The 15,388-nt window shown below is 40.8% G+C and overlaps 1 protein-coding gene across 8 annotated transcripts in view; it reads right to left on the reverse strand.

Moving 5' to 3' along the window:
* The window catches only part of LOC122577820, a 266,738-nt gene extending 253,642 nt beyond the window's left edge, over positions 1-13,096 (reverse strand). For 3 of the 8 annotated variants that reach the window (XM_043749455.1, XM_043749454.1, XM_043749451.1), the window contains exon 1: positions 12,279-13,096. Coding sequence is in view for 1 of the 8 variants with exons in the window: in XM_043749448.1 (XP_043605383.1) it covers positions 12,554-12,671 (118 nt within the window). In the remaining 7 variants the exon portion in view is untranslated. Of the gene's footprint in view, positions 1-11,091 lie in introns of all 8 variants that reach the window. The other 5 variants (XM_043749448.1, XM_043749456.1, XM_043749453.1 and 2 more) reach the window with 4 other exon arrangements.
* Positions 13,097-15,388: the final 2,292 nt, after the last annotated feature.

Here is a 15,388-nt window from a genome sequence, read left to right on the forward strand (position 1 = left end):
AGTTTCAGATCTAGAGACTAAGATCCTGGCTCTTGAAATTCTAGCCTGAGAGTTGTAGTGTGATATCTCGAATCTGAATCTGAAGTTCGAGATTTTCAGTATAGATCAAATTGCAAAGAAATTCTAAACTTTAACGAAGTTTCATCGATCAGGTGGAATCTATTCAAGATTCTATAGATATTCTGATGCCTCTGTAGGAATTTATCGATTAATCAATTTTTGTATTAACCTATTGTATTTTTAGAATGCAAATGTACCAGTGTAATGTAAATCCCATAGTAAATGTTCATAAATGTAGAGATACTAAATGTGAATGCTTATAAATATGTAAATATTCCAATATATTCCCCAGACATTCAGTAATCGATAATACTAACGATTTAATACATCAGGTGAAAACTTATTAAACTTAAACGCAAGATGTAAAAAGAGGAAAGTCACATTTGGTATTCATGCCAGGACAATATGAAGTTTATAGGCGCTTAACGAATAAGAAGCTACTAGAGTGGAACGAGATATTCGTCGGTTTAATTAATATTGTGCCGCACAATGCAGCATGAAAAATCGTCGCTTCTTAAATTAATCCTATAACAAAATGCTGAAATCTGTCGAAATTCCCCAATTATAAAGCGTAATTTAAGTGAATAAAACAGGAAGCAATATTTTACATTCTCGTGCATTACAGTGAGCTTTTTCAAGCAAATATTCTCTTATTACAATATGACCATATTAATAACTTTTTCTCAAGACAGTAATAACAACGATAAAATATCCTCGTGACTTACATCGCAAACGAGCTGCGGAGCAATAGCAAATAAACCGGTGTAATATATTCCATCACGGCACACATTATCCTGTATCACTAGGTGTGCACGAGGAATTCGTTATCGCAAAGCTCGTGCGTACGTGGCAAACTGTTACTTCTTGGTATAACTCCGATTTCGTATAGTATATTTACAATGGAATTTCTATTACTCTCATCAATTACAATTATAATTAACAACAAATAAAAGAATCGGAAGACAATCTACAGAATAAAGACGATTAAAACAGTGAAAAGAAATAGCAAGGACGTTTAAAAAGCTCATTATGCTCGTTCCCATGCAACTTTCCATTCGACTTTCAGTTTATAGCGGCTCGTAATTTTATTTCAAACGACGACAAAGCGGTCTCGCGCTTATATTCTACGAATCGCGTTCGCCATGACACGACGACAAACGCCGCGTTCGTGATCATTATGCAGCTTACACACGTACCGTGGCCGTTTGAAGAGGGTGATTAATCGAAACAAGATTATACTCGAACCTGGCGCTTCGTTGTCCCTTGGACACGAAATACTTTCATTAACTCGACTTGTCGTTGCGATTTCCAACGCAAACTTTGTCCGGTATGATGACCAGGTCCTCACGTTTGATCGACAACAAGCAGCCCGCTATTGTGAATGCGGCCATAAACCGAGTTACTCTCCGGTTCACGGACCACGGGGTTTGTGGAAATTCTACAGAAGCCAAATTAGATTAACCCGTTGTAACCAGACTGCGCTGAATTGTCCCGACGCCGATTTATAGACGTACACAGGAAACAGCGTATTGTCCTTTCTCCTGTATCTCCTTTCCCTCCCGTTTACTGTGAATTTACATTTGAGACTCTACAATGTCCACCGAGTTGTTCGCCTTTTTCGCGCCTGCTGCGCGCCCGCGGGGTTTTCGCTTCCGGCGAGACAACGCTTCCTGTTCGTTTCCCGACGTGCTCAGGACACGCACGAACGCTTCAGGGACAACGTTTGTGAAATCACGAAAATGTCCACGATTTTCTGAGAATACTTTCGCCAAGGGATCTAAAAAGATAGCGAGCTGTTTCGTGTCGCGCTACAAGACAAAATAATAGGGTTATAAAGGATCGTATTAGTTTTATGGTAATGTTTTGAGGATTTTCCGACAATTGTATACTACGAGTGAGCCTTGCTAAGGGTCCTTGGGCGACGCGACTGCTTGGCATTAAAAGAGGAATACATAATTACACGAGGTTAGAGTGAACGTGACTGGATACACCTTAAAAGTGTCTGCGTAGTTTACTCGAAGCGAGTGAAAAAGATTGTAGAATAAGGAAAGAAAGGTGAAACGTATTACATTGCGTACACGTTGAAACTTAGAATTTCTTGAATATATCTGACTACAAATACTTTTACATTGATGTTGAAATTGCATCATATCTCTGTGTTTTCACATTTTTTTAGAGATATTATGATAAACATTCTGACAGTAATAAGTAAGCAATATGTTTGTCGTATTTTATCGTATCACCAGGAGAGATCGCATCTGCGTTACGACTTTCGCGCTCTCACGGAGCCGCGTAAACTTCGTTTGCGTTGCAATTACTTCGTTTACTTGGGTAGCTAGAAAGACGTGTCCCTTCTTGCAAGGGTCTTATCCGAAGACTAGTAGTTGCACCTCGTCCATGGTCGAAGCAACGTGGTTACAACTAAAAAGTCATGATCGAATTGGTGGCGATACTCAACGACGAATAATAACAATATTCAAAGGGTGATCGTTAAAGTTACATCGATGTGACGTTTAAGGTTCGATAAAAACGAACGACGCATAATTGGCCGCTTTATCAATTCACATTTATCGTATACTTGCGTGCATTGTATTTGTAAAGACAAAACTACTACTAAGTGTTGTCACTGCAAGATTGCTATAACGTCATATTACTCGACTGTATTATAGTTGCGTAATCGTAAAAAATTGACACACAAATGATGGCATTTTCCTGAGCGAATCTGTTTCTCGCGACTCGCGGTGTTTTTGTTCCACTGAATATAACGCGCTGTCTGACCAAACGCTGTCGTATCTACTTAAGCGTTAATGATCGAATATTACAGGAATCGGAAAGAACCGGAAAGAAAGTTCGTTATTCCACATGAAATTGAATGACGGTTAGACAAACTGAACGCAATATCGAACTCATCAGATGGATTTAATCAACTCGGATGATTCTATCTTTGAACTTCTCGCGGAACCAATCGTTTGTTGATCTTTAATTAACTTGGATACTCCCCAGCCAAATGAATGGGCTTTACAAACGGAGAAATATTATTTTTTCATGCGTAGCAACATAGTTTTCTCAGTACGAAAAACTTTATTGCGTGCCACAGGCAAACATGAATCACGCTGTTTGTGCGCCGTTTAATAATATGAAACCGTCCGCGCGTACAAGGCGAAACTTCGCTCGAATTCTTTAGAAAAACTTGCCATAACAAAATCTTTGAATTTCTTCATTTTTCAATTTCCACATCCAGCTAAAATGTATATGGACGAAATATCCGTCTACCATGTTATTACATTTAAATTTTCAACCCGTACAATATCCAGTTCGTATCGGTATTTTTCTCCATGATTATCGTTACCCTTTAACTTATATCACGGGACAAGCCTTTATTCTTTGGCCCAACCGATCATATTCTAGATCATGTTATGGGTCGCCCGTTCGATCCCTCTAAACTTTAATTGACGTGGACGGACGCGAGTATTAAACCGCATGGTCGTCAATCACAAAGGGTGGCCCGGCTGGTTACAGCCTCAGTGACATGAACAGGGATCCAATAGGCGGTTACCTAGCCGACTGTACTTCCGCAAAAGTAGTCCACCGAGTGTACACTCTTGGTCGCATTGATATTCACAAAGTGGTCCCTGTTCAGGCTTAACGCGCGGTTGTCACGCCGCTGCCACATCACAGCCTGTTGTTTCGCGGTGAAAGTGTACTTTTGTCAATCGATATGCCATGTTCGTGCTTCCTTTTGACGAGCTATCCACGACTCTTATGTTATCCATCAATAAACCGAAGCTGCGCATAGTGAACCGTGCTATTGAAACTGGGCCCATACAAATGATAAATTTCGGCGGTGATACACGAATAAAGTGAATTTGAAATTTTATAACGAAAAATAGAGCCTAAGTAATGTTCGGTTTATATTAAATTTCGTATTTACACTTACGACAAGTTTGCAATTTCTAAATTTATGTTTACGATTAGAAGCAGCTTAGAAATCTGATCAATACTCGGAAGATTACAACTTTCTGCCTGCTTCTCCTCTTTATCCCGTTGACTTACTAAGGCAACGAAAATGCTGCACTTTGAACCGATGTAAACGACGCTTCGATGAAATACATTTTTTAAAGTTAAATCCCTATATTGCTCGAAACTATACAGGCACAAATTTTTTCATGTGGCGTTTTATTAAATTGTAAATAACGATTCTGCAAATATTCCAACGCACGAAAGCTATGAAGTCACGCTGTTTTTACGCTGCAAGATCGAAGGGTAATTGGACGAAAAGTAGAAATGAAGAATAAAATCTGATAACAAGGATGCAGCAATATTCGTTACAAAATTGCCTCGTTAAGCCGACGACGCGTATAGACTGTACTTGGTCGTTGCGAGTTTAAACCGTGAACGATAGTTCGTTATTCAAACAAAAGAAAAATCATCCAGTTCAATTACCCATGGCCGATTTCCAAACAATATTACCCCTCGTCGAATATCGACGATCGTATTTTTGTATCGGTAATAAAATAACGTTGTTCGTTCTAACGCGCGTTATCGATATAAAACAGGGACAGATTAAAATATTACCGACCACGAACCTGGTAAATACCATATATATATATATAAATATAAATATATATTTATATATATATATATGGTATTTACCATATAAATATAAATATATATATATATATATATATATATATATATTTATCCTTCCAAGTAGGATTAACTTCACTGACAGCCTCGTCGCGGTACTTCGGCTTAAGGTATATTAATTGACGTACAAGTTGGCGCACCTCCAACCGGCGTCGAGTGACGGAAATCAACGGGGGATCTTTTTGCCTTCTACTCGAACACCTTGTAACGATCAAGGCACGAAAGCGTAATTGAACGTTTCGTTCCACGATTACGGTGATTTAGTTACACTAATAATAAGAATAATAATTTAAAGTTAAAGTGTCTACTTCGACTTCAACTTTTATCTCGCGTGAAATGATCTTAAATTTGAGTAATTACTGAATTGTTAAAATTTTAAAGAACACGAAATATTTTTGTGAAACATGTGTTTCCATAACGAATTGTTAAAAATTATTATTCGAAACGAATAAAAAAGAATGTATATACGTAACTATATAGGAAGGTACGTCCCGAATAATAACAAGCGAAAATACAGGAAAGTGACATTTCACGAAATGGGTACAATCATTTCGATATCGACGAACGCAAATATAGAAGAGTAATCATCGAATTTGACGTTATTACAAAGTAATGAGCAAATTTGCGTCAGTGGCTGTCTGATACGTGAAGCCGGGTTGTCCGATTACAGAAATCGTAGCAGGGGTTTCCTTTGTTTTCCACCGCAAATCCTCGTTAATCCGTCAAACCGCCGGATTACTTGGCAATTAAATCCCCGCGTACGTTTTGTAAGTGAAGCGTGTAACAGCGGACAGCCTCGAATGGCCTGTTAAATTCAAACAAGCTAAGTTTAACAAGAAACTACGTTTTTGTCGTGCTACTAACTTTTACCTTGAAATCTCTATAAAGTCACGAAATCCTTTTATTAACAATGACGATTTCACAAGCGAATAAAAGTGTTTAACAACGCTTCATGTAAAGATCTCCGTGTATCGGTCACTATTGGTTTCTGTGGTAAACGGCGTTTCCTAGCTTCCGTTTGAGAAATTATTGAGAGCCCTTTGACTTTCACCCAGTGACTTGCATCATAAAAGAGCGCACAATCGAGCTTTCTGCCGTGAGTGAAAAGCCGTCGTTATTTGCGTGCTCTTCGCAAACGCTTGTCCCAGTCGACAGCTGTTACAAAGTATGCGCCTTGCTTCGTGGATAAACGTTTACTGTATGCGTCAGGCAGCCGTAAAGCGTATCGTACATGATCGAAATATCGACGAGTACGTATATCACTAGCAACGATTAATCCTACCTGTGATAGCATGCAGCTTTTCCACTTCGATTCTTTTATTCAGGATAATACTCGACAGACGAATGCTCTTTTATCTTCGTTCAATTTCAGGAAACAATATCTTCGCAGTTTTTCATTTTCACAGATTATAACTCCATTCTCGTAAAATTCGTTTCATATTTTAAAACTATGTCGATCATACGAAACTTCAAAATCCATTCTTATTTAGTACGCGCGATTTCCACGATTAAATTCGTTCATGTAAAACACATATTTCGAGTTCCTTTCATCTTTTATGTTTTTGTTTCTTAATTTTCGTTTTTTACGTCACGTTAGCGAGTACGTAACTTCGGAATATCGTACTAGTTTTCCTAGTCAGTTTACGGTTATTTTGTAAAGGCTTGCAACGTCGAAATCGTGTTACGGGAACTAGCGGCGTGTCGTTAATTAAAAGCAAGGCAGCTAGAGGACACACGAGACTAAACAGAACGCGTATGTAGGCGCGAGACCGTTTAGAAATTCTACAAATCCGACTCTCTCGTCGCCTCCAGACTCTAAACGAAAAAAAAGGAACCGTTTCATCGTCGAAGAGAGTAGAACGTCGCTCGTAACGTTCAATGATATTCAATAGTGATACGATGGAAAACTGTAAAAAGGAGAATGAGCCTTTTCGTAAGATCGATTGGATTGAACCACTCGATGAGGCAAATTTTTTCCCAACGATCGAAAAATCGGAGATTTTCATCCGTATGCTCTGTCACGGCGCCTTCTACGTATGGAAAATAGATCTCTCACTTTTTCCAACATTTGACCCGATCCCGAAAACGGGAAGAATCGGACGAAAATTCTCGCGTTTGAAACTCTGGTAAATTAACAAACGTTCTCTCGGGGAGAATCAACTCTGCAGAAATTACCTTTTAATTAGTATTTATAGCGAAACGCCATTGACACGTCTGTGTTGATTCAATATTTGACTTGCTGCAGTTGGAAATTAATCCGCTCGATAAAATCGAAAGTGTAAAGTGTGTCATAGAGAGAATAATGATCGGTTCTGCGATGTTTTAGCAACACGGTTTTAACTGTTTCAGTCGAAAACCTGGCTACATGAACGTGGGAAACGTTTTCATCCAAAGGGCTGGAATTACGGTCGAAGGTGAACCTGCAGGTAATAACGATTAGCAGGAAATCGCAATGGTTTCGAATGGGACGACGATGACGACGGTCGAAAGTTGGCGACACGTGTGGACGTTCTCGGAAGTGTTATGGATAGGAAGTTGCCGGGACGTGGTGAAACTCGGTCGCCGTTTACCATGGCGAATTGACCACAGTTATGGTGTACGCAGATGAACACGGAGAATTACTGTGTTTCATATTGCGTGCAGGTGTGCCACACCCTCGCTCTTACGTGTCTCCGATGCACGTGTGTGCTCGTCGAGCCACGTACATGTCACTCAGACTCTGTCGTGTTGCAGTAGCGTTATTGGCAAACTTTGAATGAGTCTAATTAAGAAGTATACGATATTTGTATTTACATGTCGCAGTATTTGTAGCTTAAACTTTTGGAAATATTAGTGCCTGTTACAAGGAATCGTAAAAATTAGTATTATAATGTATTTACTTCATTGTCTTGAATATATACAGTACAATTACCGAATTCACAGAGTCATTCAGAATGGTACTACGATAAATATCCATCGTTAAACAACTACTATCTATTTCAGTCTCGAAGCTAACAATAAAAAGAAAAACAGCTGAATGAATAGCTATCGAACTTTAGTAATAGAATGTCGCGTTGCAATTGCCCATCCAAAGTAAATCAAACGATCCTTCAGCAATTCTTTGCCTGTAACAGCCGTGATATTTCAGTCGAATCCGCAACCGTGTGTCTCTAAACTATCGTTTCGACCGGCTATTGATTCGCGATTGGTCCCGAACGTCGAAGCCGGCTAATGCGTCCCCGGAGTTCGCACTAAAGCATCGAATCGATGTCTCATCTAGTCGCGTTCATCACGCCTAGAACGGACGTGTGTGAGAGACGAGGGGAGGGAAAAATGGGCAGAAACGCGACGTTTTTCCGACGGTTTTTAATCGATGCACCCAATTACACCGGCTATATCGCCGTGTTTCGCAGCTAATTTCCCGTTATCGTGCGGGATAAAAGCGAGCTGGCTGTACCGGTGCCCGATTAACGTGCGGAATTGCACGGATCGGAGCATCAACCGTGCAACTGTATAAACTGCGTTTACGCTCGTCGTTTAGGTTGGGCTTAAAAGCTTATGATCAACGTACGCGACGGAATTTCGCCTAATTTTTCTTTTATTTTCAAATGTTTCGCGCATCGCCGATCTTGCATTAACATATTTCCAAGACAATGTCCCACTTTGCATACAGCGTGTTCTGATTATCGGAAAAAAGTTTAACGAAGAATTATGCTACTGCGTTTTAAAAGAATTTTAGAATAGCGTTAGAGGTACCGTGAAGCTAAGTGACTCGTGTACAGAAGAGCGTGTGTGTACAGGGAAGAATTTAACTTTAAGAAGTTTCGTATGAACTAAAAATCTTTTTATAATAATTTAATTATGCGATAGAAGATATTTATCGACTAGCCTATGCTCCGATATTCTGTCGTGTAAGGTTTTCTTATGGCAAAGTGACAAACACGAAGTTGCTCTTATGTGTGTCTTTAAGTTTATTAGAAACTGTCTCGAGAAATTGTTTGAAGCAGCTTTCGAAACAGCTATATACAGTTCAAAGGTAGTTAATTGAAGTTCAAACGTGTTTGACACCAGACCTTTTTCCCTTTTACAAGTTCAGTCGTCTCTTCCGTCTTCTAATTGAGCAAATGTTGCTTATTATATTCCATTTTCTTATTTTTCATAGAAGAAAGTCTCGTAAAATATTTAATGTAACGAAGGAACTGCATCAGTTCGAATGAAAAATTTTACCTCCGGATTTTTTATCCGCGACAGGAACCCTTTTCATGCCCTCGGCATTAGAAAAAAAAAACATTATTGTAAAAATATCGTTTTGTTTCGGTCGCGGTGGATCAAATCGGTATAATAACAATAATACGAAATCGTGAAAATTGCCCCAACAGAGAGTCACATCGTCGCGATTTACAGGGTGGACGGTTTTTATTACTCTTGAAATCCCTTTAAACGCTTGTAATCCAGCGTACAAACGAGCGCGAAATTTTTACGATCAATTTCAACTGTTTTTCATCAATAACAATGCTACTCTATAATCCTGTGCAAACTTTTCCAGCGATATTTCTATCCCGGTTTCAACGTTGCCAAGGAACGAAGCGATTCACGATCGCTTTTTCAACGATGCCTCGAACCAACCCAGTTTCCACCCGTTCCATCGTAACGCTGTCAAGCCTCGCAAAAAACTTCTTTTAACTTTCCCGATCTTCTACCTGCGATTCAACAAGGAAAAAACTAATGAGCATAAATCACCATACGCTTGGTTAACGAACTTCGTGGAGCGCGTTTTGAAAACAGCGTTTCCGCGGTGAACGAGCTCTATGGTCTTGAACAATTTTACGGCTTTTGCTCGAAAGAAATAACGACGTGAAATCACGTATCGAACGAACCGGTGGAACGATAACAGCGGGGAATATCAATTCGTGTGTGTTTCCATCGTGATTCGTTATATCGTTTTGGCGTGAAACTGTCAGTTCTCCGCTTGGAAAACCAGCGAAAGAACACTTTTCCAAAGTGATTGTCAATCAACCGGATACGAGTTGGACGAGAAGCCACGAGATTATTCATATCCAACTTGGCCAATGTAATTAACGATCGAACCTTGACTCTGTAGCAGCCGCGAGTCGAGTGACATTGATCAGACTAATCGGATCAACGCAAAAGATTATTATCGGAATGAGACCGGATGAAGATCCAGGTTATCCGTTTCTTTTCCCCATCAATTTCGTTCTTCGTTGCCGCTGCCTCGTTCTATGTTTCCAATAATTTTTACGTCGGAAAAGACCGATCGACTTATGCTGCGTAAAACTTTCAAATTTCGATTATCCTTTTAAACGACCGTTTGCTCGTGGAATGTTTTGTTAAGAAGCTGCAAAGATAATCGTCCGATGAGGATCGTTGCAATTTTGCAGATAATTCGCGTTTCCTAATGGGTTGAAATATGAACGCCATTTAACCTCGATAGATTAAAACAAAACAGATTGTACAAATTTGCTGCGGATTGGATTTTTATTATTAAGAAATAATTTTCATGGAATACTAGGTGTTTCATGAAACTCCATGGCGTGCCTCGATAAATCGAGGTCAGATTAGTGCAACGTAGTACGAAAGTAAAATATAGGTGAAAAAGTTTCACGTGATCCTATATCCGAAAATAATTTTTTACCGAGTTACGAGAAGCAAAACTGGAAAGATCGTGTTTATTAAGTAAAGTTATACGATGCTTCGTAGTTCCACGTTGCTGTTCGTTTACCAACGAACAGCGATCTTATCAGTGTCAGGTGTTTTTGTATACGTTTATATTTTCATACATACGTCTATATTACGGTACCAGATAGTTTACTTTATATCATTATCGTGAAATTTTACGTATGTGTCAAAGAATATATGAATTTAATGTGTATGTATATTCAAACGACTATCATACACATATCTTAGAACTACGTAATAATACGAAGAATCTGCAATGAATGTATTAAGACGATTGATTGATCGTAAGAAGCAAATATCTTTAAATAATTGTTGCTCTTTGTGTTTTTATACCACTACTGTCATTCAATGTTATAAGTAAGATATACATCAATTATTGTTCACTTTTTACGCTAAAACCCGTTGTATCTACCGCGCTTCAACACGACACGAACAAAGCAATTCTTCCCATTTTTATAACACCACAAACGATGGCAAATGATGTTTTGACGATTCGTTTGTTTGCAATCGCTAACGAGGACAGTGAATAAATACCGCATAATCCGAGTTACGCGAATTCGGGTCCTTTTTGTCACTGCGCAAAAAGTCCTAGCCAGTTTGAACGATCGAATGTACTAATATTTGCCAATCATTCGATCAACCAAACAGACAATCCTCTTTCGATCATGTAAAATGTTAATAACGACAAAAATCAACGAATCTACTCACCGACCTATTTTTTGTTGGTCCAAGTCGTCTGGTGGCCACGTGATGCAGCCGTGGTCTCGTCATAAATTATGTAATCACCGTGGCGACATTCGGGAAACGTACGTTCCCAGTGGCGTTGCATTAACGTTGCGACGATTCATATTCATGCGACACAGCTTCAACGAGACACACGTTAATAACGCCACATACGCGCGTGCGTGGATCGCCGATGAAAAAATGTCGTTGGTCGAACGTTTGAAAGCTTTCTTCGGACTTTTCCTCTCCGATTAGTACGATTTTCGCGACCGTAAACGTAACGAGTTTATCAAAACGAACGTCCGATTCGTGGAACAAAAATCCCAATCGCGAACACTTTGCGCGCACTTTCGCCGTTACTGTTAATTAATCGATCGTTACACGACTTACTTACGCAAATCAGTTTACATTATAACGGGCCGGACGTTTAATATGCAATTTTCGCAGGACGGCGCCGGTGGATCGCTTAAAACGCAATTTCGTCGAGCGCCGCGGCGTAAATATTCATGTAATTTTGATGCACTCCATTTAATGGGCCGCGATTAAAAATCATTTAACGGCACAGATTTTCAGGCCGCGCGATTATGCGTCCCGCGGACCGGCAAATCCACGAACCGTTCGCCTCGCTTCCAAATAAATATTATGAGCGAAACACTCGAGAGCCAGCACGTAATTGCTTCGACCCTGCTCGCGGTCGACTACCGACAACACGCTCGAGAAACGCTTTGGAGGGTTGGAGGGGAGGGGCAAGAAGCAACTTTCGACTCGGTCTCCAACTTCGTATGCTCGTAATCACCCCGAAAGCTTCCAGTTATTATTATTGCTAGCGAGAAATTGAGCTTCCAATGAAATTTTGAAGGCGAACTTGCATCAGCGGAGGATGGGAAGGATAAAGAAAAGTTGCGAGAAGAAAGCGTCGTGTTCGAGAAGGAAATGTAACTACGTGATTCGATAAAACGGAGAAAGCAAAGTAAACTATAGGGACAGAGGAAATATACAGAAGCGAAGATGAAATATTCACAACAAGGTACGAAGTTGTGGAAGCTAAATTATTAAAACATGGCAAAGTTCTATCGAAGCCAGAAATATTAACGTTTAAGAGAAAAATAAGAAACGAAAACGGGAAGAAAAATCGGCGATAAGGGGGAAGAATATATAGCTGAAAAATTTACTTAAATTACGCCGGTGCGCTTCTCCGATGACAATGAACTTTGCAGAATAATACACGCACGATGTATGCCTCTGGCGTGAGCGTGGATGAAACTGAGCGCCACGATGAAAATTATGTTTGCATAATTTTCAATTTTCCCAGCACTCTCTGGCGGAACAGAAGATACAGTGGCACACCATACGAAGATTCACGTGATTACAAAAATCTAACGGTTTGGGTATCGAGCAATTCGTTGAACAGACGGATCGGTGCGAAGCAGAAATTAACGTGGCTAACCTAACCGCTGTGAAACGTTATCTTTTTTCTCCTTTTTATTATTCCGTCGACCATGCACGCTTTCTATCGAACACGACTCGACACATTTTCCCTCACGAACGAAACGCCGGTGAAACATCGACTTATGTCCGCGAGATCATACCCTTTAGTACCCGACCAGAAATTTCGTATCGTTTATCAAGATTATATTCTTAAGATTTATTTCACGAATACTCCAATCATTTTTCAATGAAAAATCAGCTAAAAACACATACAAGGATCTATCGTGAAACGACTCACGCCACGTTCAGTCGTTTTTTTTGCAATATTTCACTGACAACGAACAACGCGATCTTTGCACGTGAACAAAGTTTCAAAGAAGTTCGCCGCTCCCTCTGTTCTTTATTTTTACTTCCTTGCTTATTGTCGTACACTCGAACGAGCTCTAGAAACGTTGCACGTTCCCGACATGTGAATGCCAGCAATCCAATCGAGCTCAGTTCGATCAGTGTCACTCGTGGTCCCTTGCGATCCACCTTTAAGTGCGGATCGTGGGAACGAAGGGCGTCGCGTCGCGATTTGCACTGACTCTCGCAAATTCTCCGTTTCCCGCAGAAGCTTCCAATATCCCCACCCTCACAGTTTGGCCTTGCTCAGCGGAGCTTCTACCCCTCTTTCGACAACCGCCGCCACCACCGGGGCCGCCAACCCCTCTGTTAGTCGCTTTTAGCGCAAGCGCCTCTGCTTTTGTGTGGGCTCTGTCCTATCCTAATTCATATCCGCGTAAGTACGGTTATGTCCAGCCGGCAGAACAACAAAAATTTCTCGTTTTACCACATCGTCTTACGGTTTTCACGGATTACGAGTCGCCGTCCGAGACCGACCACGTTTTCCTTTTTTTACGCGGCACGAGCGTAAAACGTTCGCGCGATCCTTCGCCTCTCTGCCAACTGCAACGGTTCGTCGTCTCTCCTTCATCTTTTATTCGTCTCTGGCTTTCTCTTTCTCTCCATCACTGTTCCACCCTTCCTATCCCTCGTTCCGTTGCCTGGCGTTTCTTCATGCGCCGAATGCTTGCGGTCTCTGGTGAAATTCTTTCTCCCTCGAAGAAATTGAGACGTAGTCCGATTCGCGTCCTGATTTCGAAGGATTGTTCCTAAAACGATTTATGATTTTTTGACGATTCTATCTAAATAAAGGAAATTTCTCGATTAGCGTTTATTACGCAGTTAAATCTCCATGGTTAAACGATGAATCCAACGAGAGTGTACTATGCTAGAAACTGAACTTGGTACAATGAAAAAGTTACACGACCAATTAGCAACATCAGCCGTCCCCGTGACTTGTACAGTTTCTTCGGATCGCGGCTAACAACGAAGGCCCTTTATTCCGCAACGCAAGCATACAAATCCGTCAAATAAAAAGCGGTGGAAGAAGTACAAGCTTGAAAAATCAGGTCGTTAGATTGAGAAATCGAGTATAGTCGCGGCACATCATCCGAAGTCTTGTAAACAGGCACACTAATGAACCAACCTCTCGGGAACGTGGCCGCGGTTGTGGTATTTTTCGCTCATCGACGACGTTGCATGATCAAAACTACAGCTTCGCCGAGAGTGATGCCGGTGATATGAATACAGCTACAGGCAGCTTGGTCGAGAATTAAAATTACCCTGGAGAATACTCGCTCGGCTTGGCTAGGCCTCTTCTTCCCACCTCGCCTATTATTTGCCAGCTAGAATAAACTGTTTCCCTCTTTCGCCCGCCATATGCACATTTACACGTCTCTTCGCCGCTCCGTCTCTCACTTCCGGTCCTGCTGCTTGCTCTTTTTCACTCAGCGTGCAGGTTCGCGTGTTTATTCCCTGTTCGTTGCCTTTGTCGTCCTATAGCCTGTATCGCGTATTCTCTCTTCAGCTTCGCTATCTCTCGCTCTGACCCTTTGTTTCATCGGGAAACACTGAGCCCGCGGCTGATAAACCTGGCCAGAACCGTCCAGGGATCCTGCCGAATTGCACAAGTTTTAATTTCCTCTGGCGGCCCGACCCGCATAGACACAATCGCCAAACTTATTGCGCGTTCCAAGTTCCACGTTATTGCTGCGCTACGGTTCTGTAATCTTTCGCCGCCGAATTTCTTCGATTATTTCGAATCGATCCGGCCAAGTTGTTAATCTTCCACTTGCAGCGGACAGATTCTTGTAAAAATGTAATTTTATGAATGAATAAAGCATGGTTAAGGCGGAGAATGGCTCGTTGGTCGTAGAGAGCGAGAGGAATTGAAGAGAACGAGAGGCTAAATAATGCAATGGTTCGTTTCTTCGGTAGCTGAAACGAAGAAACGATCCTTAACAATCTCGAACTAATGGCTGTTGCAAAATAAATATCTAACTCGATCTGGGAAATTGTATGATCAGGATAGTAGCGTTGGGTAAGGCTGATAGGAGCGGAATCCTTGGAACAAGCGGAAACTTCGTGCTCCTGTTTTGTTCTTGGATTACTATATGACGCTGGATATAATAGAGTTTGTAGAGGGCTTTTTAGAAGCTTCGAGTAGCGGAGCAACGAAATGTCCTGTTTTAATAGAGATTGCAGTCGTTGAGGTAGGAACCATGGATTCTCTAACACGTGTATCGAATGCCACGAGTTGGTTATTATACGGCCGTTTCTTTTTGCTATGTCGCGAGAATAAATATCTTGCTTAGAGCAAAAGAAATTTCCATTTTGAACTCGAAACGTGGTATAAATCAACGAAATTCTAAACCAGCGTCCGATTTTGTCTGCCGTTAAGATTCATTGATGAAAGTTCGCATAGCTTTTCGTGGCAACGTAGCTACATAATGAAGAATACACTCTAAAC

Source organism: Bombus pyrosoma, linkage group LG2 (assembly GCF_014825855.1).
Source record: "Bombus pyrosoma isolate SC7728 linkage group LG2, ASM1482585v1, whole genome shotgun sequence".
NCBI classification, from domain to species: domain Eukaryota; kingdom Metazoa; phylum Arthropoda; class Insecta; order Hymenoptera; family Apidae; genus Bombus; species Bombus pyrosoma.